Source organism: Falco biarmicus, chromosome 7 (genome assembly GCF_023638135.1).
Source record: "Falco biarmicus isolate bFalBia1 chromosome 7, bFalBia1.pri, whole genome shotgun sequence".
Classification (NCBI taxonomy): Eukaryota; Metazoa; Chordata; class Aves; order Falconiformes; family Falconidae; genus Falco; species Falco biarmicus.
This window is the reverse complement of record NC_079294.1, coordinates 40,184,485-40,210,223: the sequence shown is the minus strand read 5'-3', so window position 1 is coordinate 40,210,223 and position 25,739 is coordinate 40,184,485. Positions and strand designations below refer to the sequence as shown.

Sequence of the window (25,739 nt, the reverse complement as noted above, 5' to 3'; positions counted from 1 at the left end):
GAGGCAGTGGTTCCTCAGCCCTCCTTTCCACCCGAAGGGAGAAACGTGACCTCTCCTTTTGCCTGACTCAGTGTCAGTGCTCAGGAAGGGGCCCACGTGAGTACAAATTCCTTTGACTGTTCAGACCCTATGGATGGAGCCGTGGGGCTAAGAATATACTGCAGCATAGGGCTCTCTTTTTCTTCAGGGGAAAGACTGGTTTTCATACAGCACCTTTTTATCTGTAAGGGGGGAGAGAGTTAAGTATTTATTTACTTATTTCCTTTATTCTGACCAGAGCTGAAACCTTGATTTTTGCAGTGTGCTTCCTTTCTCCGGCTGAATCGTTTGTATGCATTTCACTGACAGCGTATTTGAAAGCCCCGCTTTCCTCCAGGGGGTTTACAGCCAAACTGATGCAAACTCTTTCTTCTCAGGTGCCTCACGATCATCTGTCATCCAATGCAAGCCAGGAGGCAACTGCCCCAGCAGACACAGAGGCATGACTAGGCAGCTCTCCCCTCTATCTGTTGCTGAAGATTCTGCTGCTCCCATTCTTGAGCTGCAGAATCGAAGTCCTTCGGGAATCTGTCGGCACAGCAGAGTCGAGAGGCAGAGCAGATCAGGTAGGCATAACAGCCACATTCCTGGCGTCACAGCATGCCTGCAAAAGGCCTCTTTCGTCTGTCTTTTGAAAGATGGTGCAGAATCCGAGCATGTTGACGTTGGTTTACGGTGCTGCGAACAGCAAAGACGCATGAAAGTCCTTCCTGTACCTGTGTGCAAACTGGGGTTAGACGGGAAGGAAGCAAGGATGGGAGGAAAAGGCCTGGGCCTGAGTAGGTACATGTAATGTGTTAGATATCTGAGAAATTGTAAGGCCAGTAGGCACAGAACATCTTGACAAAATAATTAACATAAGCACACAAGTTAGTTTTTACAAAGTGGTTATGTTTCCTCAGCTTCAGCCTGGCCAGAGACCAGGACCCTTAAGAGCCGTGTTCCTTCTCAAAGACATTGACAAAATCTCAGCTCAGACCATGAACAGTGTGGTGAAGAAGAAGGGAAGGAGCAACAGGTGGAAAGATATCTAGGGAAGACCATCGCAGTTCAGATCATCGATCAGCTGCACCTCAGGGCTTCCATCAGGAATGTGTCACCCACTTCACTGCAGGAGTTTAGATCAAATGCACCTGTAGGTAGGGTGAACACACTGACTTCTTCACCATGATGTCCATCCATCACCAGCTGGGATGGGATGGGCGCAGTTGCAGTATCCAGCCACAGGCCTTTGAGTCTGTTGAGGAGGAGAGAGATGTTAAACGACTGAAGTAATTTAACTGTCCAAGTTCTTTGGAAGACTGTGTAGATACTGTGAGCAAAAAGGGGAGGAAGAACAGGCTGGATCTCCCTTGCGAACTGGAATTGTGGGAGATGAACCTTCCTCTTGTCACTTCACCACCGATGGCAGCAAGAGTCAGCCGTTTTCTTCTTGTGCTGGAAAATGGAGGGATCTCGTACCCCAGGAGTACTCTTTTGATGGAAAACCTCAGAAAAAATATTGGAGGTGATTATTGCTGCAAAGACTGGATGATACAGCATCTTGCAGTAAAGATCATATCTAAAATACCAGAAACCTGATCTGTTCTCATTTTTGCAGCTGTTAGGCTGAAATAACTCTGTGCATGTTAGCACTAGGGTACATCCAAAATCAGAATCAGTCTTCTCTAAGAAAGGACTTCAGGTCACTTGAGAAGAGAGTAGTGCCTTGTCGTCATACTCTTCGAAACATTTATTTCACATTTATTAATTTCCCTTTTATCCTGATCTTCCCTTTCTCATCAGTGTGGTCTAAGCAGGACTGACCTGACAGGTAGGTAAACAAATATAAAGGGTATTATTTTCTAGGATGTAGTTGCCAAATAGTCAAGAGTTCAGAAGAAAAGCTGTAGGTTTTGGTTTTCCACATCTCACTCTTCTGAAAAATGAAAGCAAAAGGCTTTTCTGTTACCATCTTGTCACAGAGACATCACAAGCAAGAATTGTGTTATAGACAGGACTGTGCAGGGGTGCTACTGCTAGCTGCCTTTCAACACAGTTTGCCATTGACCAGTGTCATCTCTGTGTGTCACCTGCAGTGTCATCTGCATTCTTTCCCTGTCATTTCATCCTTGTTGAGTTCTGAGATTGCTTCTGTGCTCTTGACAGGGTGAGTCTGTTGGTTTATTTCAGACTGAACTAAATGCAGACACAAAGGATTTCTACTACCTTGCTAATTGTAAAATGCTATCCACCAAGCACTTTGGCTGATCAATTTGTTTTCTCCTCATTAGCATATAATTTTGTATCTGAACACAGGTGCTACTTTCTAGCTTACTCAAGCCCCAGCTTCATGACTTGGAAGTCCTTAAACCTATTTAGTATGAATTGTGTGCCTGCTTGCCATGTGTCTTTGAGTTCAAGCCCTGTCATTATTCTTAAAGGTATTTCTTACCTTGTCCTTTTGATTATTTGGCCAAGATTTAGGTGGCATAGCCCAAGGATTTGGAAAGCAGCTGTCAAGCTACTATGGCACTTTGGCCGGGGATCCATCTTAATTTCGCTTAGATTAAATGTAAATATCTAGTCTAGGGAGAGCTAAGCACCTGCAGTGGGCTTAGATATATATGAGAATGAAATCAGCTACCTTCTCACCATGCATGTCCATTATCATTAAATATGAAGGAGCCGTAGACAACATGTTTAGTCTGAATACACAATTACTTACTAACTACATTACGTGGGATGAGTCCTGCCCATTAAGCACTTCCAAGAACTCCCCACTGTATACTTAATTGGGCTAAAACTTAACAAAAGTCTTCTAAGTCCAAGGCAGGACTTGCAACAAGTGTTTATTTCTGTGCCTTTCCCTAACATTCAAACCTGGGACTGTGAAGTCCAAGTCAAACGCTAGTGGTAGTGTCATGCATAGTAATGGCAATTACATAGTTATTTGGTAATTGAAAAATAGAAAGCATGGATAAAGGTGCTTTAGTCTTCTGTTATCTTATGATTATTTTAACTGTTAGCTGAAGAAGGGCTAATTGCATGGTAGTTTTGCTTAGCAGGAAAACCTGCAATTGGATGTTACGTAATTAAGCCATCTAACTTGCAAATAAATGGTAATTTACCTTTTAATAGAAGATGTCAGTCATTATTAGTATCATAAAAATATCTATTTTTCTCTCAGCAGCCAAAGAGAATGCTAAAATAATGCTTGCTTTTTCAGGCCTGTGTCTGATTATCCTCTGGATGTTTTTAATAAACCTGTAATTTTATTTAAATTCTTGATTCACCACTAAACAATGGAGCCACTGAATACTGACTATTTTTAGGAACAAAACACATCATACAATCATAAAAAGCTCCATATATTTGTTAGGAAAACTCTTGATTGCAAATGCGCTCCCTGCTACGATGAATTGTGGTTCTTTAGATGCAATGTCAGTCTAACGTAATAACTTGGAACCTTGGTTTGACATTTTGTTACGGCTGTAGCAGAAAGAGTAATATAAAAAGAAAGTAAACCTGAGTCTGAACGGGTACCTTTTTCACATTTAAGTTGAACAGTGTATGCTCTCACTGCAGTGGATCATCTATAGCTCCTCTTGACATCAACAATTTGTATTGTTTCTTACATACATCACATCATGTGTTGACACGACTGATAACTGATAGTAATAGTTAAGAATAGCTGCAGGTCATGATTTTTAGAAGGAACTCCTGTTTCTTCTATCAAACTGATGTAATATGGTCTAATGAGGTAAATGGTTGGGGCTGAATGAGGCAAATTTTGGAGCTGCCACCTGAGCTTATGGGGCAACAGTGTCAGTGCTCCTCAGTTTCCAGCACAGTTCAGTCTGTGTTTTCAGCTGGGATCTGTGAAATCAAGATAGGTTTAATGGGTTACACCTCTGGAAGATGTGTCTGGAAGAGCAAGTCACCAGTCAGGAAGATTATATTCTCTTCTGCTAGGAAATCTCCAGCAATCTGCTAATAAATCTCAAAAGTACTGTACTAAGATGGGAAATGACAGCTTTCTGATTCCTCCTTGTTTATGTGTAGAGGTTTATTCTAGGCATGCCAATCTTCAGTTTCGTCCAGTTACCTTTTTTAACTTCAAAAATGTAAGTACACTAACTTGACTGAAAAGAGCCTTTCTCTGCTTGGGTATATAAAACCACCAAACTGTTTCTTTTTCCCCTCCCAGCTTGCAAATAAAAAAGTGATTGTTGAGTTAAAATCTTGACTAATAAGAACTTCTTCCTGGCTCAGACAGCTTTTACGTTGTACACATGCACAGTAATTGACTTTATAATGTCATTGGTTCCAAGGGTTGTAGCTCTATTCTAGAGGTTTGGCTGACAGAAGGCAAAAAGGGCTGATAAAGGGAACAGTGGCAACAGCTTAACTGTAACTTTTTTACCTCAGGCATCAGTACTGTGATTTTTTTCCTATCCCCTTGAAGTGACAGAGAAAGTATTACTGAAGTATTTCTGCGCAGGATTTCAGTGTTTGTGGGACATAGAGGAATTATAGGGAGAAGGCAAGGGATGGTTTGTGTCTGGATCAGAAGGGGAGACTTTGCCAAGAATTGTTTTGAATGCATTCATTATGTGTGCAACTCTTCTCTTTTTCTACTTTTTTTTTTTTTTTTCCAGGAGAGGAAGGAACACAAATGCACACAGAGAGCAGCAGCCAAGAAGCTGAAGGACAGACACGATGCCAGTCTTGCACATCCACATTTCTCAAGCTTATCTGGAGATTCCTGATCATTTTGTCCGTCTCTTCCTCCTGGGTTGGGACCACGCAGTTTGTCAAAATCACGTATGAGACCTTTGACTGTCCTTTTTTCATGACTTGGTTCTCAACAAACTGGAACATTATGGCTTTTCCCATTTATTATTCTGGGCACCTTGCAACTGCACAGGAAAAGCAGTCTCCAATCAAAAAATTCAGGTGGGCTTTATTGTGGCGATATCCCTTTAAACAACCTGATTTCTGTGGACTGAGGTCACTGCTCTTCTCCATTTGACCCTTGGTGTGAGAAGGCAGAATAAAGGCCATGCTGCAGAAAATCTCATTCATAAATAGCTTACAGAAGGCTAACAGATGAGTGATATATGCTTGAAAAAATGGGTAATTGATTGTTAGAGTGGTTTTTTCCCTGAGTTAATAGGTCAGTAATTTGCTTATAATCTTGCTATGTTATCTAATACCTTGATATTTTGTGTTCTTGTCTGGGTCAGGTTAATTAATCTGTTCAGGCCCATTTATGATAGACCAGTAGTATGAAGTGCATCCACAGTGATTCATAGTTGGGAAGAAATGCTCAAAGCTGAGGAGATGGTTCTCATGTGGAAAACCATAGCTTGCTCTCTATGCTCAGCAAGTATAGCAGGATGAAAACTGCCCTTGCTTCCCACTGGATCACAGCATGGAGGAAGAGCATCCTAGCAGCCTTCTCTGCTCTCTTTTGTGTGGGGCAGGAATTGGAGCAGGTGGTGGACTCTTGGTTTTCCTCCTCCTGTAGCTCCGAGGGGGGTAAGTTGGCATTGCTGAGTGGCTGTCATCCTCAGGGACTGATGTGAAGGCTTTGTTCCATTTTCTGTCAGGCTCCATGTGGAACCACCTCTTCCTCTGAATTGTGAGAGCCAGGGGAAGACATCCCTCTAACTCCAGTCTTTTCTTACACCACATGGCTGCATGTTATAATTGAACTCTCAACCTCAAGTGTAAAGGAGCCCACAGTACTAACTGTAACATTAGTCTGCAGAGGTAGAAATTTATAAATCCCTCTTCAGTAGCTACTGTGAAATCATAGAAATACAAGGTTAGAGGGGGACCCAAAGAGATCACCTGATCCAGCCACCAGTGCTGCAGCAGGACCAAGCTGGCTTAGCTTCACTCTAGCCAGTTCTTAAGCAAGCTGCATCTAAAGTGTGCTCAGGGCTTGGAAGTACCACCACACTCTGGGACAATTCATTCCTCAGTTCCTCCCCCACTTCCATTATTCTACTGATGGGACAGTGATGTAGAAGCGGCTTTAAAAGATGGATCTAAATTCAGCTTGTGAAGAGGTAACACACCTTGCCCATGAAGGGAAGAAATTCACAGCATAATTTTGAGCTGGGACCCAATTCTGTTACTCCAGTGCAGACTTGCTTTGAAAACAATCTTACTGACTTCAGCAGAATTGTTCTGCAAGGTATTAACCAGCGTGTGGCCTGTACCTTGTTCCCGTTGACAGAGGATTCAGCACAGCTGTCATTGAGCACACAGGGAAGTCAATTTGTGACTGTCAAGCTGGAGCGTAGCAGGGCCATATTCTTCCCTTGGCTGCTTTCTGGGATGTAATTTGGCCCTAAATAATCATCTCTGTCAAATCAGCGTGACTGAAATTGAACAGTTGCACTTAATTAACTGCTTCTCTGAAAACCCTAGTGCTTTGTACATTAATGATGCCTTCATTCAGATTCTTGCCGGAGTATTTGTGAGAACATTAACAGTGTCAGCTTGGCTTCTGGGCATGGGGTAAAGTAATAACAAATGCACAACAGGTAAGGAAGAAGGTGAGAATAAATATCCCTGCGGGTGGATCCTCTGCCGTTCGCTGGTTGCTTATATATCCATCAGAGCAAAATTCTGGGCATTTGTGGCAATACATAATACAAGTATGCTTAAATAATTGATGCATTTCCCAGGCTGTTAGGAGTTCAGATTTTAAAGTTCAGGACACATGCTTACATGCCCAGAGGAAGTTCTGCACACACGGAGATGTGAAGTAGGTTTGTGAACGTGTGGAAACAGCAGACAGGTGTTAGAGCTGATGGGCATCTTCCCAGAGTATTTCCTATTCTAGGTACGTCATGAACTCACATCCCAAGGAGGAGGTAGCTGCTGGCCGATACTGACTTTATCATAGGGACCAACTGCTTGGTCTGCGCAGTGTTATGACTTGGCAAGTCACTCTTCCAGTTTGGGTATGGGAATGAACATCTCTTCAGGATGAGCCCCTGATTTTGCCATGACTTAAAGAGTTGAAAAGCATCATTTGTAGTTTTTAAATTCAGAGATTTATAGACAGATTTAGTTCAGAAGGGATCTTCGGAGGTCATTTATCCCAGCCTCCTACTCCAGAACAGGGTTATTTTCAAAGCTAGGTCAATTGTTTGTGTAACTGTTTGGTTTCTTGATATTGTTCCTGTTACAAGGCTTTTTATTACACTTTGTAAGATTTCTTGTTGCTTCATTTGCTGATCTTATTTCTGTGAGCTAGCTAATTCTTGTTAATAAATCCCATTCTGCAGCGATTCCAGGCCTGTCTCAGAGTCCAGGGGTGATTTGTCTTTGTGTTTCGGGAGGATGTAGTTACTCACTAGGAGCTTTAAAGACATACGGCTTTTTGTCCAACAGATATTCCCAGTGGATCAGGACAAACAGTATCTGTGATATCTTGGCAGAGATCAGTGATCATGCGAGTGACTTGCAAAGTGCTGCCCGAGGCTGGCAAAGCTGAATAGGGCCACTGTTACTTTAATAAATCCCACTCAGAAGGGTGGAATTCTCAATCTTTAGCTTTAGACTGGCTTTCTGAAAGGTTTATAAACTTTGAGATTGTAAATTGTGTATTTCTTACCTTTTGCATTTTACCTTGGAGATTAAATTTTGTGGTCTTAGAAGCTAATTCATGGTTATTACCACCCCGCAGCATTTCAGTAAAGTATCTTGGTTGTCTTGGGGCAGAAGACACAGCTCTTGGTATCCCCTCAGTATTGTAGATAAAAGGTATGTCTTACATAAAGAGCTTGAAACGCTTTGCATTAGTGGTGGATAAAATGATCTGAAGCTTAGTAAGCTCAGGAATAGGAAATCTAACCCTGCCGGTTCTCCCACAGCAGAAGATACTCCACAGACTGGACACAGGATCCTAATAGAGTTATGATTTGGAATAGGTGAATGGTATTTTCAATGTTAATAAATTTTGCCTTGCCATCTGCCATCTTGGCTGCTCAAGGGCAAATACTGTGGCAAATTCTGCCAGAATAGATCCACAATGCAACAGCTGAGGCTAGCCCTACCCGGCGCTATGCAACCTTGAGGCACTGGCTAGGAAGGGTGTTGGTAGATGCAGGTTTAATAAATATGAACATGTTGGGAAGAGTTAGTTTTCTAGCAAGAACAATAACAAGATGTGAACATCGCTTGGAGTAAAGACAGGCATAAGTAAGTAGCTGGCATTTGCTGTCATCTGCAAGCTTGTCACCTACAAATATCTCCAACTATGTTGCAGCAGTAGCTCAGTCCAGCTTTCTCAGCCGCTTACAGAATCGCGCTGCAAATCTAGATCTTCACTGCAAAGTGCTTTTCAGAGGAGAGATGAGGATCTCTATTGCTTGAAGATGCTCAACCCTGTATGGCTTAACAGTAGGGATGAAGACCATCAGCACAAAACCAGGGCAGCTTCTCTTGGACCATTCCTGTTGGGAGACAGCATTCCTGCAGTGCTGCCCCCAGAGCCAGACACTGCTTTTGTGAGAGGTTTACACACAATTCCCTTGCCTTTGCTCCAGTTCTTGCGTCGACAAATACAGCTGGCCAGGCTCTTTCATAATGTTCAGACTTGGTCAGTCCTGGAAAACAGTTCACCAGTTCCACCATTACTCTGTTTGGTGTCTGTCTCCTGAAACGGAGCTGAAGATATTTTATCACAGCAAATGCCATCATTTAGATAGAAGGACCAAATGACATAGTAACAACTTGCGCTCACAGAAGGTCCTGTGGTGCTTCTTGCTACCGTCATGGCATTGGTGTCCGTGCCAAGTTTTAATCCAGGTGATGTAATTACATTTGCCATATTCACGTTACCTCAGCTAGCATCTGTTAGCTCTGTTTTTTTTCTTTAAGCTGTTTTAAAACCAGCTGCTGCATTACAGTCCAGAGTCTGCTGTGCGTCAGGGGTGAATAAACTCATTCTTCTGCAGGGGCTGGCATTAGAATAACTAAGAGGCAACGCAAGCTATTTAGTGGGTGCCAGAGGCAAAGCTACATGACTGCCTGAGGTGCTGTAATTCCTGAGAGCATGGCACACTGCCCAGAGCTGATGGCTACCTGCAAATAAAAAGAGCTATTTATGTTAGAGGGCAGGTTTTAAATAGACTTCTTGTGCATTTGGAAATAGTTTGTGTCATAGTTTCAGGGTCAGCTGCCCTTAGACATCTCTGTCTTTAAGTCAACAGCCTACACATTATTATCTGTATGGGGAGGGATCCATGGAGCCCTCTCTCCTGAGCCCAGAGTTTAATCACTGTCATATCTGATGACTCCTGCAAGTTTAATTTTAGTTGCACGCCAAAGAGGCTGAGTTAACCACTGAGCATCCAGCCCTCACAAAGCCCAAGGCAATCTACTGTAGCCTTGACTGGGAAGATAAAGTATTCTCCCTATCTCCTCATTCACTGAGCATTATTCATGGAGTTCTCCTAGGCATGGAGGTAAATTCATCAAGTCTCTGTCTCACTCGGCATGACCCTGTCACGAGTCTTTGCTGTATTTTTTTAATTGAGAAGGGAGGAACCGCTGGCCTCTGGTTGCATGGTCATTGTACACTGCTGTGTGTGATGGAGGCTCTTCCATCTGCTTAAACAGCTTGGGGCCTGTGAAACATTTCCAGATTTCTTCTCCTACCTGTGAACCTCCCACTGCATCCAGGAACTCAGAGATAAGTGACGTCTGCAGGGTTGCCACAGCTGCCTCTCCCAAATAGTCAACCAGCCCACAGAGTCCAACCCAGAATGATGGCTGCATCACTGAGTCTTCCTCCTTCCAAAGGCTCATAGTCAGGGGACTTTGGACTCCATCCTCCTCACTCTGCTCTGAGTTTGTCTGTGTGCAGACATGCCAGGGATCTGCAGGACAACAAAACCTGAACCATTCTGGCATCTTCCTCGTCCTTTTTGGCTTTGGAAGCCCTCCCCATGAATGGAGGAGCAGAAACAGTGGGCTTATTCCCAGCATCTCCCTGGCAGTGGGGTCCCACGATGGATGACTGGGGTATAATTTCCCATGGCATATTTGTAGAAGAGCTTTTCCTGCTGCCTGGCAGACTCCACTGGAATGATGTACTTGGATGGCTTGGCTGTTGCCTTTGTACGCTGTCAGCGTAGCCCTGGGGCACTTAACTGTGCCCTGCATTACTGTAAGCAGCCCACGCACCTTTCTTGTTTTAACACAGCACAAGCTTGTTTCCTCTAAGACAGATCCTGACAGCTTCTGAGACAGGTTGGATTTACAACTGTGTAACAATCCAATCATGCATCAGAACCGATGGCAGAGTTCCTGCTGGGTTGGAGAGAGCAGGCTCCATACAGGTCTGTAGTTCATGTTACAGATCTGTTCTTGCCAGGAGATGGGGCGTCCTGGTTCTGACGTCATGTAATGGTGACACAGCCATGGCATGTCCAGGTCAGAGGCCACCTGTCTTGAAGTGAGATGTAGTTGAGCTCAGAATCACCCTCTGCATCCACCCAAGTCTCAAGGGGAGAAAAACATCCTTTAAACATAAGCTGCTCTATCTGCATTCAGTGAGCATTCAAGTCTGTGAGTCCATCCTCACACAAGGAAACTCATCTTTAGCTCCTGTTGAAATCAGCGATACAAAAGCCTACAGTCAAACTTAAGCATTAACTCATTTGCTTCATTGAGTTTGCTTTGCATCTCAGATAAATGATACTCACCACTAGCTGTTCTGTTTCAAGGTGTAGTGTTTCTGTTCTGATCTTCGGAGGACAAGCTGGCTTCTGAGAACACTGAGCTCAACTGGAGTGAGGGAGATAATTAGCAGATCCGCCTGCCTGAGTGTTGACTTGTTGGACACCCTGGCACAGAGTTTGAGAAAGGAGTTTATTATTCCCCGAAATGACTGCTTTGTAACCCCAGGTCGTTGTAGTGGCAGTATGAAATGAGTGGTTATTAAGTAGAGTCACAGAATCATTTAGGTTAAGACATAGCCAATCTCAAGTATTGCGAAGATGTTATTATTCTACTTTCCTCAAAATGAGAGCGATGGTTTCCAATCTTAATAGTAAAAAACTGCAATATTTTTAACAGCAGAATTCCCCAGAATTACTAAAAATGGTTTAGGAGTCCTGAAAACAAATCTGTCCTTAAAGGCAAAGCCAAATCAAGATAATTATTACACTGGCGCCACCACCCCCCAAAATAACAAGTGTTTTTGACTTCACGTTGCATTGCAATCTTTGAAGTTACTAATTAGTTCTACATAATTAATGTTTTAGCAATCTTCCAAACACAGCCATAAACAGCTGTGAATACTTTGGGGCCCTGAGGCCTCGTGGCATTTAGATTAGTCCCTTAATGTCGCTTCCTAAGGATGTGTTGCAGATTAACGGTACCGTGGTTTGCTCTGTTGGTGTTTCAGTTGTATGAAGCATTCACTTGTGGGCCCTCTCATGTTTTAAATAGACATGTCGGACAGCCTGCCACGTCAAGAAATGAAGCGTACTGGGAGTATCTTGAGGAATACCTTTAACCAAGAATGAAGACAGTGGAGTTGCTAAAAAAACAGCCTTCCCAATTTGGGAAAGGTAGAGGTGTTTCAGGAGGGGTGCAGTGATGTGGCTTTAATCAAGCTGCGTGCTTGAGTAGTTGGTCTCCCCTTAGCCTGTGCAGGGACCACTTTGCACAGCAGTGCTGTCCCCGAAAGCAGTGTCTTCTGAGCTGACCCTTCCCTTTCGTGAAACCCTAAGAAGTGAACAGCTCACTTCAGTTGTATGTGACACAGCGCCTGGGAATCTGGAGATTTTGCTTGCAATTTAAACCACAAGGAAATGTCTAAACAAACACAACTTTTCACTGCATAATAAAATAAAGCTGTTAAATACCATCCCTTCCCTTTCTCACACTCTCGTTTGACTGGCTCGGTCCCACTGGCTGGTGGCTGACTTTCCCACCATAGTGATGTGTCTGGCAGTATTTTTCACTGTCTTTAGGCAATTCTTAAAGCTTTCTTGGCCATATGTGAGAATATATTTCAATAAGAATAAAAACAGGTTTTGGAGCAAAGCAAGAAAAAATTGTCAAGCTACAGAAATCTTTCAAGAGAAGAAATTGCGGTTATAATCCCTCAGTTCATGGCCTCGAAGGCAGAGTCTGAGAACTGTCAGTGCATTACAGATTAACCTTCATTTCTGTGTGCAAGTCCCTGGGATTATTGTTGCGTAGGAGTGTGATTATTCCAGGTAAGTTACTTCTTTTCTATTTGTGAAATTGCTGTTTTAGGAAGATTGTACGTTATTTTGTCTGTGTGATTTAAACAATTGATTCTTATGGGTGCATGGAGGAGTTAGGAAAAGCACTTAATTGAATGTGATAAAAGTCTAATGAATGTTGTGTTGGAGTACGCGCTAAGGAAAATCCTAGCTGAGTTTTAAACTCTCTTCTTTTCTTAGGGAATGCAGTCGGATTTTTGGTGAAGATGGTCTGACGCTGAAACTCTTTCTTAAAAGGACTGCTCCCTTTTCTATTCTGTGGACTTTAACTAACTACCTGTATTTACTGGCTTTAAAGAAGCTGACAGCCACAGACGTCTCTGCCCTATTCTGTTGTAACAAAGCTTTTGTCTTCTTGCTTTCTTGGATTGTGCTGAAAGACAGGTTCATGGGAGCAAGGGTAATGACATGCCTGATTTTCAATTCTCTCTTCTTTTCATAATTGCCTTTAAATCCACAAGCTGTTGTGCTGCCATAGTACTGCCACATTATGGGGTGGGTGTGTATGTACATACATACACACCATGAAACCATTTCTCATTTAATTTTATGATGCAAACCTAAGCCTGAATATCAGTTAGAGATCTCAGACTCCAGAGATAATTTGATGTGGGAATTTCAAGAAGCTATTACAGCTAAGTGTAATTTGATAAATTAGAATAGGAGGACTTTCAGTTCATATAAATCTACTCTGTCTTGGGTTACAGTGCTGAAGTACAGTCAGTTAATGTTATTTTAAACTTAGTGATGAATGCTTAGGTTCTAACCAAAGCAATTTTATTCCTTGTTTGGGTAGATAGCTGTTTTCAACATGCAGTGTATTTTTCTTGTGCCACCCTGTTACTTTTTACACACACACACATACGTGTGCTAAATTTGGTTTAAAAGGAACAGCAGCTGTTTTGCATGAAGGTGTATTTTGTGCTGAAGCGTTACAGGACTCACTGGCAAGTAATATGGACCTTGGAAAAAGAGAAAAAAGAACTCAAGCGAAATGATGTGCGTCTGGAACTAGGGGAAAGCAAGTGTGTTTCTTGTAATTTTACATACACCAGTCTCCTAATATGCAGTAATTTAAACTGTTCACTTTATACCTTAGCTAAGGAGTAGCTAGGCTTTCTGCCATTTCTGCTGATGCGGATTCCCCCATTGAGGTGGCTCAAGGCCCAGTGGTTGTGTTGGGTACCATCCTGACGGAACTATCAAGAGCCTTGAACTTCATTAGGGAGTGGCTGGGGGCAGGTGTGATGCCAGCAATTGGATTTGAGTGTCCTGATCCATCACGCTTTCCATGGAATTCATCTGAGTGAGTTTGTTTTTTAAAAAAATGAGCACAGCAGCTTTTTTATTTATTAATAGCGTCATAGAAGAGTTCAGGAATGAAAGGAAAAGGCATCCTTGTTTTACAGGCATCTGTCTGATCTAGCTCTTGGAGCTGCCACCAGCACAGTGAACAGAGTGCTGTGCTTGGGGTTTGGGAATGGAAGAGGAAATTGTTTAAAGTAAACCAGTTCTTCTAATTTCCTGGTGCGACAGGGCTGGCTGGGAAGTTAGTAATGACATGGGGCCTGAGCACCTCAAGACACATGTGCTGTCACATGACTAAGCTCTTGGGTAGCCATCGGCTAGGAGGGTTTTGTTGGATGGGCTCAGTGGAGGGTCTGTCCAGGCTAGGCAATGTTGAGGAGGTGTACCCGTGTTTCACAGACCTCAGCCACATGCCCTTGAAGGTAAGGACACAGATGTTTTGACTTGCAGCGCTAAAGGCAGACACCTGTGTCTCTATTTCATATACAACTTAAAATACAGAAGCACCAGGTGAATGTGACCTACCCTCAGCCTGCTGATGACTTAAAGAATAAGCAGGGTCTGAAATCCTCAGTTCTCTACAGAAATTAACAGGAATGGTAGGTTCTCTGCCCCTCGATTATCAGGTTCCAGCTGAAAAAATAGGAAATTTTGTACGCTTTAAGCTAATTTTTGTCTCAAAGCAACATCTTTCTGAAGAGCAGGCATAGCTCTTGCATTTTCCTAACCTACTCCCTTAAAGAAACCTAGATGAAAAACACTAAAGCTATTTTCAGTTATTATTTTTCACTAACTAAAAAAAAGTTACTATAAATATGCATTAATATTAATGCTGTAAACACCATGAGGTTTGCATAAGAAAAACCTGGCAGAAAAAGTGAGCAGCAAATTCTGCACGTAAAAGAAACTGTTTTGCTGCTAACTGGCAGATTCTGGATGCACATTGCTGGGAAGGTAATTAACAGCATTTTCCACCAGCCCTCCTGCCAGAATAACACTTAATGATGTTAATGACCATGCAGGAGAGTGTTTGAGAACTGAAATACAACAAAGCAGCACGGACCCAGCCCTTCTTTTGTGCTTTGAATGCCTCTACTGCTTTCACCCCCCAGCCTCTCAGAGACCAAGTGTAATTACGATATTTAGACAGTAAGGAGACAAAAAGAAATAAGGGCTTAATCATATACTGTGAGCCAGTGTTTTTGGAAAAGTACTCAGCACCCAGGAGCACGGCCAGTTTTTCAAAGGAGCTCAGCTTCAGAGCCATTGGGCACGTCTGTGGTGCGTCGGAGGTGGGGATGCAGCCAGCACCTGTATATCCAAGACAGCTTTCATCTGCTTGGGCTTGAGAACCAGCAGTCATCAAGGCTCAGTGGCTCTGCAGCGGATTCCCAGCATCACCAGCTCCCTGTGTTGCTGCAGGCAGCCTGTGAGCTGACCGCAGAGCCCATGCGTGTGTGGGACGGGTGCATGGGAGCCACATGGCCAGCTGCCTGAGGGCTCTGGGGTCCCCTGGCTGCCTGCCCACGCGCTGCTCCTGCACACCCTGAAATGCAGCTGCCAGCCAGGCTGCAGGGCTGCATTTTCAGACGGGCTGTCTAAAGACAAACCTGTCTTGATGGCCACCTTATGGTATGGCATATTCTTGCCCATGGAAGAGTTGGCTAGCTGCAGAAGGACTGCTGGGGGCTGCACACAAGGGTTCGGCTGCCCTGGCTGTATTTGAGCGACCCAGAGTGTGTGTTCTGCAGTGAGAGCCACGTGCCGTCAGCGGCAATGCTGTAGTGTGGGAAGAAGCTTTCACCCAACCCAAGAGAGAAGAACACTAGCTGGAGAAAGAGTATTCAGATGAGAAGGACGTATATGGCTGTATAGCTCTTTACCTAAAGGAGCAGTGCAGGTAGACCTTGGGTACCTTGAAGTACCTACTGCCCAGCACAAGGAAACAGCACAATCCCTGCCTGCACCGTAATCATTTTCGCTTGAACACATCTAGTGTCTCCCAGCTTAATAATGTATCCATGTTACAGTGAGGCTTCTGGAAGTCCAGACAGCTTTGGCTCAGAGCAAGCACAAATGTTTTAAAAAAGTGGCATATTTGGGTAGTTTTGTTGGCTTGTGTTGCTTAGATTTAGCCACGTGCTTGAATGCTTGCATGTTTGAGCCCTTGGTTGTGTTTCATCTGGGAAGTTGAATTAATACTTACTAGGTAGGTATGGAGCGGTTTGGGGACACTTTTTCCCCCAAGAAAAGGTTGACTAGCATGGAGGGAGGTTTCTTTACTATAGCAACTCATCTTCTGCTGTGCTCCACATGGGAAAAAAATGTTCCTGGGTAAAATGATGGTTGGCCTTGCTCTCTTCGGGGTGGGGTGGGGGGAGAAAAAAAGGTGGCAGGCTAATTTTATTCCTTACCAAGGAGGCTCCTACCCTATTACATTAATTAAAAGCCTTGTTTAAGAAGCTGTCAGCTACAACAACGAGTTTTGCTTTGCTGTGACCTTGCTGCTTCTTGTCAGCTTACAGAAGCCTGCAGGATGTGCTCTCAGGTTTCTAAAGAAAACGCATGACAATCGCTAGGCAGAGGTTAACTGTGCTAATGCAGTGGTATATAATTTGCAGGAAGAGCCTTGAATGTGAAACTTAAATAATGTTCTTGCTGTTTTCTAGTGTCAGATTTATCTAACGTCTCATGAGATGGTGCTCCATGTGTGCCTATCATTTTAGTTGTTTCAGGGAAAAAAAGTGCTTGGCTTTCTGAATAATTGGATTAATTTAGGAAACTGGCTCTAAATTTGGTGTAGTCAGACTGGGAAGATGTTTTTCCGGATAGGAAGAACCTATTGGGGATGGTGGACCTACTCATTTTCACTAATACAAGGAAAGGACTCACTTGCTGGTTCTGAGCGATGTGTGCATGAAGAGTTAAATCTCAATCCTTTCCCTTAGAAGGAGGGGATAAATACATTGGACTTTTCTGTTTTGCCTTGTGGGAGACGTTGCTTGAAATATTTCAGCTGAAACATTCCAGCTGACAGCTGAAATGCTGCATGTGAATCTGTGTGCAAGGCAAGATGCGTAGTGCAGCCTGAGATGAAGCCTGGCTTCATCTTTGCAATGTAGCAGGGCAAAGGGGGACTTCTGGAAACTCACAGGAGGGGCCATGCTGATGGCTGAGAGGTCCTGGGTTTAATTCTCTGTTGCTTCAAGGCTGGGACTTTTGTGGTAGTTGTGTCTTGGCATAAGCTGTAAGGAGAACAGCAGTATTGCACAATTATGTTACTAACAACCTGCTCACTAAACCGAAGGTAGGAGAGAGAAGTTCTGTAGGAACTGTGCCTGCCTAATGGGACCGAAACATTCTTTTAAGAGAATTTAACTTTGTTTTACTCATAGGTCCTTGGGTAGGTGTAAGGTCAGGGATCAAAATAAGCCTTGCTGCATCTCGGGTGATGGTATGTGTGTCCTGTGCCAGATGTGCCCTGAGTTTCAGCAGGGTGAGCAGCCCGGGGTGATGTCTTCCAGCACCCCAGCTCCTTTAAGGACTGAAGGCCACATTCCTGTTTAGGCACTGGAAAATGCAGCATTCTCCCCTGCCCTCCTCAGCAGCTTGCTGGTGAGAGCTCTAAGTCCAGAGACGGCAGTCTTGGATCAGTGTCCCTCCTCCAGGTGAAGGGACTCGAGCCCTCCTCCAGTATGGCCTGACTGCTGGGATGTGTTATTCTGGGAAGGGAAGGAGGGAAGCCATCTGGTGCCCTCTTACTAAAGTCCTTCCAGATCTCATCGAATCAGCACATTACACCTGGAGACTGCGAGTACATATGTGACTCCAGTCCTTGTCAATAAGTTTTCAAGTGCCATTTCATAGTGAATTTGGAGGTATCAATGGTATCCTTGGGTTTAGGTGACAGCTAGGCAGCTTTGTTGAACTGTATGTTGGAGCTTGGGTGTTTCAAATAGAAGTGAGGTGGGATATAGACATGCACTGTGGTTTGTGACTGCCTTGGACACTGCGGTGCCAATGAGAGGGGAGTGCCTGTGTGCCTCAGTTACTGGTTAAATAGGGCTAATGGTGAGAGGGAAAACATTTCAAGTTGCAACCAGGAGATCAGTTCCCCAGTGAAGGTGTTGGCCTAGGTGGGATTTAGGAGCACTAACATTTTGACCTGTAGTCTGAGAGACTGGCTTTACCCTGGGAGTTGATTCCTGGTTCCCTGTTGTCTCCCATGTATAGTCACCTTTACCTGGGTCAGGCATGTGTCCCCATCCTGTGTCCCTTGAAATGGTTTTGCTCTCCTCACTGGCTCTGTTGAAATTCTTGTGTGGGATTTTTGTGCTTATAGCCTCAGTCTAGCTCACATCTGCTTCGTATGAGCAGTAGTGGGTTTTCTGGGGCTGTCAGTAAAGCTGTGTGAGATCTGAAAGTGGGGCTTTTCTGCAAAAGGACACGTGGTTTGATCAATATGACTTTAAAGTGTGTCATGTGAAGCGTGAGAAGCTTGTCTAGTAGTAAATGAAGCTTCCTGGAAAACCTCATTAAACAAGTGTCCGTCTCACGTTGGTGTTGGCTCAGGAGTTGTACCAGAGCCGCAGGAGCAAGAAGGCAAAATGCCCTGCCTGGCTCAGCAGTGGAGTTTGGGAGCCAGTCAGTGTGGCCGTGATTGCAGAGGTTAGTGCTGTCGAGGTGAACTGCATTGTATGAACGGGGGGGCCTGCCTTGCCTAACCGCTGGGGAGTTGTGTGATTTAATGGCTATCTGGGAAGAGAAAACAGGGTCTGAGCCTTAAATGTTGCTGCTGATTCTGTAACAGCCAGCTTTGGGTAACTGCATTTGTGCGTCTTCTGCTCTACACCCGGGTCTAGTACATGAACTGCCTTTTTATAATGATAAAATGTTTAACGCAATACTGATTTTTAAAAAATCTCTAGAAAACCCCCTATCTTTGAGAAATAGGGCTGTGATTTTCTACAGGTTCAAGGAAGCACATTTTCCACTGCAGTCCGTGGAAGCTAGGCATTCAGTGTCTTTGAAATTCAGATTCTGTACTTACCTGCTGAGGGCAATTAGGAAGAGGGAGGTTTTAAAAGAATAAAATATGTTAGAATCCCTACCACTTCCTTGAGGTCCCTGGAGTCAAGACCCAGGATTTCAGATACGGAGTTATTATTTCTGTTATTTTTCTTTGAAGCTCCTTAGAACCGCTATCTGGGCTTTCAAATGAGGTCAAAAACCTAAGCACAAAAGTAAAGGCTTCGTAAAGAAATTTGGTCATGTCTGTCCAAGAAAGCTGGCAGTGCTGTTAGGAAGTACCATGCACAGCTGGAGCAGACTTGGAAAAGCTGCCAGTGGTACATTGGTATTCAGCAATACTGGGGTCATTCTCCTGGACTGATGTCTGGGAAGGTTGGCCTTCTAAATGTTTGCATTTCAAGTCAAATTGGTGGCATTGCTAAATATTTCTTATGTTTTATAGTAGAGCATAATGTCTTAAAACGTCTTGATCTTGGAGTCGTATCTCCAACGTGGATATTCAGCTTATAAAATACTCAGTGATGGATGCTCTCTCAGTAGGTCCCAGGAGAATTTGCAATGCTTTAGATCCATATCGCTAGCAGTGCATACACTTTCATTATGTTTTACATCTCTCCCAGCCGTACATAATTTTCCCTATTTAAGGGAAAGCAAGAAAGCCTCAAGTCAGAGAAAGGAGCTAGTGATACTCATTAAAACCCCATGCAGTGATAATCTCTTTCTGTGTAATGGAATTGCACTGAGCTTTACATTGCTTTGCTTTGTCTGTGCAGATAGTTGCAGCAATAATGGCAATCACAGGAATCGTAATGATGGCATATGCAGATGGTTTCCAGGGTGATTCAATTATCGGGGTAGCATATGCTGTTGGATCAGCCTCTACATCTGCATTGTATAAGGTAGGTCATAACTGTTTATTAGTATTCTTATATTCTGTAACATGGTGGTTAAAAATGCATGAGTACAAGGTGAATCACTGTAAAAAAAATGTTTTGTTTTATTCATCCCTCCTGCATCATTCATACTGTGACCAGGCAATGTCACGATGTCAGGAAATCTACTATGAGGGTAATTAGTTGTTAGCTGCCAAATAGTCAGAATGACTTTGCTTTATGAGCCTTTAATGAGATCTCCATTACTATGCTGCAAGGAGTTTAGGATCATGTTTTAATCATTTCCTGCCACCGCAGTTTATTGACACTATTTCGAAGGGACTTGCCACGTGCAGCAGGGAGGAGAGCCTGAATGTAGTGCTGCCTTCCCTGAGCGGGGATGCACGGCTCATCCCTGCTCTGCACTGCAGCTCTCTTGCATATTCTGCGCTCGTGCTGGGCTTGGAGCCCCTGTGTGTGCCTGGTGCAGGCAATGCATTAAAGACACATAGGGCTTTGCCCCCTGCTTGAAAGTAGTGGCTGCTCTTGAAGGGGAGGGGCGAAGAAAGCAGGGACCTGTCTGGGTTAGAAATAGGCTGGGCTAAATGTGTATGTATTGTCAGCCTGGGGAGGGCGAAGTGTGTGTAAAGAGGAGCAGAAGTTTGGAGTTGGTTGTAGTGGGATAAGGAGCTGCCTGCCTGCTTTAAACTTTGCTTGTCTCGCTTATAAATTTGTTGTGACCGAGTCACTCAAAATGCATGAATTTAGGCCCATGTAGGACAAATTCTCCATGAGGCTTGTGCTGCCTGTGAATTTGAAGCGAGTCCCTCCAGGCTAGGCTTTCCTCTCACGGGCAGGTTCATGCTGTGGAAGTCACCAGGGTCCTCTCACAAATTCTGACAGTGCCAAGCAGGGCAAAAATCCTGTAACTTTGTTGCATGAGTGGTGTTGTCCTTGGGTTCTTAGTTACATTGGCTCCTTGTTTTAAGCTTTGTTGTAAGACTCAACCGTCCCCACAGTAATAGCATGGCATCCCCCTCTGCTAAAATGCAGGAAAGGGCAAAAATTGGACCAAAGATCCCCTTGCAAAACTCATCTGTCGGAAAGAGCCGAGTAGTGCCATGCTGTGCTGGTCAGGGCTGTCCTGTGTCCCACTGTCCTCAGGGGAGTGGAGACTGTGCAGGAGAACGTTGCATCCCATGACAGGCATGAAGTCTAAAACCCTTCTCTCTCCTCTCCTTTGCAGGTTTTGTTCAAAATGTTTCTTGGAAGTGCAAACTTTGGGGAAGCAGCTCATTTTGTTTCTACCTTGGGCTTCTTCAATTTAATTTTCATCTCTGTTACCCCTATCATACTGTATTTTACAAAAGTGGAATACTGGTCCCCCTTCTCTGCCGTGCCATGGGGTTACCTGTGTGGAGTAGCCGGCCTCTGGTTAGGTATGTGATAAAAAATCTACTCATTTTCCTAGCTTCTTCTCCATCCCCCCCCACCCCTCACCCCCAGTACAAAATTAGCCTCAGGTACAATTTTCCCCCACCCCCTTAAGCAGCAGAGCTCTCACTGATCAAATCTGATCCCTGTGCAAACAGGTACTCCTTGAGAAGTTTTATTAATACTTTTCATAAGAAGCCATAATACTATTACTAATAGCAGAAAATAAACATGAAGCAGTCGTACTAATTGTCCGCTTTTCATCTTTACCTTCCTACTGTAGTTTCATTGATACTCCCCTGTCTCGGTCTCACAGCTTAATTGCTGGAGGTCTGATTTCAAAAGGCTGCATGTACTCAGTGGGTTCCTGGCACGCTCTGGGGGGGGGGGGGGGGGGGGGGGCGCACTGACACAGGGACCCACAGCGCTGGGGCACCTTCCTGTGGGTGCTGCAGGGCTCTGGGCAGAACTCGCACAGCTTTTGCGTTGGCTGCAAAGGCTGGTGGCGTTTCACTGCCTGTGCTCTTCACCTCCCCTCTGCCCTGCCACAGCGCTCCCTCTTTCAGAGCCACAATTGCTATCTAGCCAAGCAATCTGTTGGATTCAGCCCAGGGGTATTTTGATTTCTAGGTGTAACAACATCCTTTCCTGTAGTAAAGTCTCTATTATTTTGTAATTGAAGATGTTTTGTCTCCACTACAAGTATATTAAATGGAAACAAAGAGGATGTCATTGCCCAGCACATAGCCCATCTGCACAGCCATCCTGAGACATGGTTGAGCTGACAGCAGAGGTGCTGTGAGCACCTTGAAACCACTTTAAGCAGAATTGCAGCTGCTCTGCAAGGCCCTAAGGGTCAAAATATAGGCAGATCACTGGGTGATGAATTATCCCTAAGTGTATAATCCCATCCCTGCAGGAACAGCCTTGCAGAGCAGACAGACTTGCTCCTTATACGTAGGGAACTTACCAGCAGGACCAGGTGGTGGGTGATCAGGGGAACCTGGGGTCCTGTCACAAGCACACAGCACCAGCCCCTGGCTGCAAGAGCCCCCTGGGGAACGGTATGAAGGGGAAGTTTTTGCGGTTTGCTTTTGATCCCTCGAGGAAATTCAAGCTGCCTGGGAATGCTGTCATGTAAAATAATACCAAATCATAAAGGTGTTGAACATTTGTACTTCTGTCAGCTTTCATTTTGCCTTCAGCGTGGCAGCAAGACCATGGTCTCACTCTAGTCTGCTTAGTTCACAGGTAACTTCATCAGCTAATTGTATTGAGCGTCCTTTAGATTATGAGCTCCTGCTGATAACACCTTTGGTGTATGGTCCCGCTAGAGGGGTGGCAGCCTTTCGCCTGTGAAATGTCCTATTAAGACAAAACCAACACAGTCTCTGGTGAGAGAGGAAGCTGGGAATCACCATCCTTCTGGCAGGAGGAGAAATGATGACTTACGGCAGCAAAACTAGGTTGTTGGTATCTGATTAAAGCGTGCAAAAACCTTTGAAATACGAGCGTCATGAGCTCAGCATTAGAGTTTGTGAAAGGATGTACAGCCCTCCCTCTTCCCCCATGCAGAGCTTCTACTTCTATATAAAAAAAACAGAAATCAGTCACTTTGTGACAACTACATCATTGTGGTGTGCATACTGAGCATATATCATACTTGTAGGGTCAAGGTAGAGGAAAAAGAAAAAGTCTCACTAGTGTTTTTCCCCATAATCATGTATTATTTTCTCTGTTTTTCCCTAGCCTTCAATATTCTGGTTAACGTTGGCGTTGTGCTTACATACCCCATTCTGATCTCCATCGGCACAGTGCTCAGCGTCCCTGGAAATGCAGGTACAAGTACCGTGGTCGTTGGTGGGAAAATAAGCACACAGGCATGCAGACAGCAGGAGCAGTGTATTGTCTGAATAGTCAAAAGCTGTTGTCACGTATTTCAAAAGCAGATCAATCTCCTTTGGCTTCCATAGATGCATCTGGTGATGGTGGGTGTTTCAGTTGGTGAAAGCCTTTGATATTTGTCTTGCCTCCTTTCTCTTGGAGCAATGGAATGTGTCCATACCATGCAGAGGAGAGGGCAGGCTGATCCCCAACCAGCAGCTCAAAGCTGCTGGTTGCTGCTGAAACACACCAGTGTCGGTGTGCTGCTGTGGTTCAGCACCTGCGCTGGTGACTTGCCACACAGCAGCAAGGAAGTTTTCTCCAGAGTCTTACCTTGCTGAATAACCTCTGCTCTTCCAGTCTCCTCCTCCACTCTCTTAGCCTCGCCACTCCAGATATTTGAGCATATTTTCAAAGAAACACCTTTTTTTAGGGGAATGCAGGTCAGAGCTGTGAAACAGTCATTACCTGTAAGAAACTGCTGAAGGGCTCAGATGCGCTGTTGTTGCTGGTTGTGGAGTTCGGAGGCTGGGCCTGGAGGCACTGATTCCAGCTTTCTGACCTGCATGCTGCTGTCTCCCCATCAGTGGTCTGTGCAGCCCAAGGAAATGTTATGCTGATGCAACGTGCAGTTGGATAAGAGTTACCATAATGTACCTTCCCTCAGAGGAGAAAAGGAAACCTTGAGGCTTTAGACCAGCCTTACAGGGCTTCCTCAGAGCCTGCATGAAGGTGGTGAGGCATGGAGGAGACTTGGCACTTTGAGTACTACACTGTCAGGGGTCACAGCTGTTCTCTAAACTAAAGGAGCTGGTCACTTACAGGATTGAGAGCAACGTGGCCGGTATCACAGCCAGAGTGCGACATGCAGGTTACAGAGATGTGCCAGGCTGGTCTGATGCTGTAGTTCATCCTGCTGCAGTTTTGATGACATTGCTGTTCCTTCTTCACAGCTGTGGATCTGTTGAAGCACAAAATGATCTTCAGCGTAGTGAGATTGGGAGCCACCATCATCATTTGCATTGGGTTTCTGCTCATGCTGCTCCCTGAGGAATGGGATGAAATAACCCTGAGGTTCATCAACAGCTTGAAAGAGAAGAAAAGTGAGGATCATGCCGACGACATCACAGACTCCAGCATACACACGAGAAGCAGAAGCAGAGCTAATGGGACAGTGTCTATACCACTAGCTTAGGGCTGGTGGACTTTTAACTGCACGCGGATGTATATTCTGTGAATATAGCTTAAATTTCCTCACTATCTGTATGCTTAGAAATGACATTTACTCTGGAATGGAGATGAACTGTAACATAAGAGAAGTACATCTATAATAAATGTTTACATTTATACACTTATCAAGGAACGGCTGTACATAACTACAATAAAATGTTTTGTAATAAAAAACACGTAAGCTTTTGTCTTACTGAACGGGTGGGTTTATAATAGGGATCAAGTCTACATCATTTATCTCCTTTTGCTGGCAAAAGTAGAGCCCATTCTCAAGGATACAAATCCCGGATATTTCCAGCTGAATCTCAAAATTGAACATGTTGACCTACTTTCAATAAAGTGACCTTTCCGTGAGGTAGTAGTTTTGGAAAGCCATTTAAACCTCTCCTAACATCTTTGATAATTCATTTCTGGAAGAGGCTGATGTTCCCCTTTGGTACTAGGAATTACCATCAAAATAAATATTCGTAATGTGCAAAACATTAATTTTTCATTAAGTTATGTTATTGTGAAATATACAATAAAAGCTGTTTCACACACAAGCTGGACATGGTACAGTGCTGTTAGCCCAGAGACACGGCACTGCAAGCTTGTCTCTACTGAATGTTGTGCCTGCAGCCAGTGGAAATCCATGGCTCAGTACTGACATGCTAACTCACACGACACCCAGGACATCACGGGGGGCAGTGGCACTGCTGAGACACCGTGCCTCCCAGTCTGGTTGGAAGAGAGAAGTCCATTGCTGAACATAGGAGAAAAGCGTATTTACGTGAGCTGTTGCTAATTAAAACAGTTTGAACTAGTCTGCAGATTTGTAGGATCTCTACCTGCCCTCGTCACCCAAACCGAGCAGTTGAGCTGATGCTGATCATACCCTTGACTCCGGGACTGCTGCTACACCCTTAGCTGGCTTCACATCTTGTCCGAGCCTTTGCTAAAAGCCAGTCCTGCTCATGACACCCGTGGTCTGCTCCAGCCTGTGACCATGTAGCTGCAAACATCTCATGAACTTGAATACCCATAGTTTTGCCCCTCAAATGCGCCAGGCTCCAGTACTAGCCCCACATCCTCCCAGAGCCACGCTGAGCTCTGCCTCTTGCCAACACCAACTTTCAAGAGGTGGCGCTGGGTTTTGGGTGCCTTTAGTAAAGCCAAAACCAGCCTTACTTATCTCTTCTCGGCCCTGGCCCCTGAGCCGCTGCACTCCCAGCTGAACAACAAGCATCTCATGAGAGACTGAACACCCCGAATTGCCAGCATCCCTGGGAAACATCAGTTCCTATTTTCTAGAACTTTGGGCCAAACAAATATTTTTCTTAACCTCCACCGTAGAAAAGCCTTTCAAAAGCCAAAACAAACCAGCCAGCCTACCCAGTTTCTTCCCTAAGCCTGGCACTGCATAATTCAGGCTGGCTGTTTTCTTGTAGTGTTCCTAGGATCAACCATGCAAGATTACTTTTATTTGAGAGCACTTGATATGCAGACAAGCACTTGTTTCTATTATTCCCTGAAAAAAAAAACAAACCACAAAACAAAAAAACCTGGAAAGTATTGGAGATTTCTGTGCTCTACTGGTCTGGCCACTGTTGTGAGTTTGATTAGCAGCTAGTAGGGTGGGTTTTTGGTTTTTTTTGCCAGGAAACAAAAAGAAAAAAAAAAAAAGAGAAAGGGT

The 25,739-nt window shown here is 44.3% G+C and overlaps 1 protein-coding gene across 2 annotated transcripts; it reads left to right on the top strand.

Moving 5' to 3' along the window:
* The first annotated feature begins 439 nt into the window (after window positions 1-439).
* Window positions 440-24,378, top strand: SLC35F4 (solute carrier family 35 member F4). 2 transcript variants are annotated; one of them, XM_056347667.1, is made up of 6 exons: window positions 440-605; window positions 4,680-4,977; window positions 12,489-12,708; window positions 19,421-19,546; window positions 20,766-20,958; window positions 22,703-23,784. In XM_056347667.1, exons 1-6 carry the CDS (start codon window positions 482-484, stop codon window positions 22,864-22,866), a joined length of 1,125 nt encoding a protein of 374 aa, XP_056203642.1. In that variant the 5' UTR covers window positions 440-481; the 3' UTR covers window positions 22,867-23,784. The 2 variants fall into 2 exon arrangements, with proteins under 2 accessions (XP_056203642.1, XP_056203643.1); XM_056347668.1 differs by lacking the exons at window positions 440-605; window positions 4,680-4,977 and adding an exon at window positions 23,791-24,378 and having other exon boundaries at window positions 12,485-12,708; window positions 22,703-22,792.
* The last annotated feature ends 1,361 nt before the right edge of the window (window positions 24,379-25,739 follow it).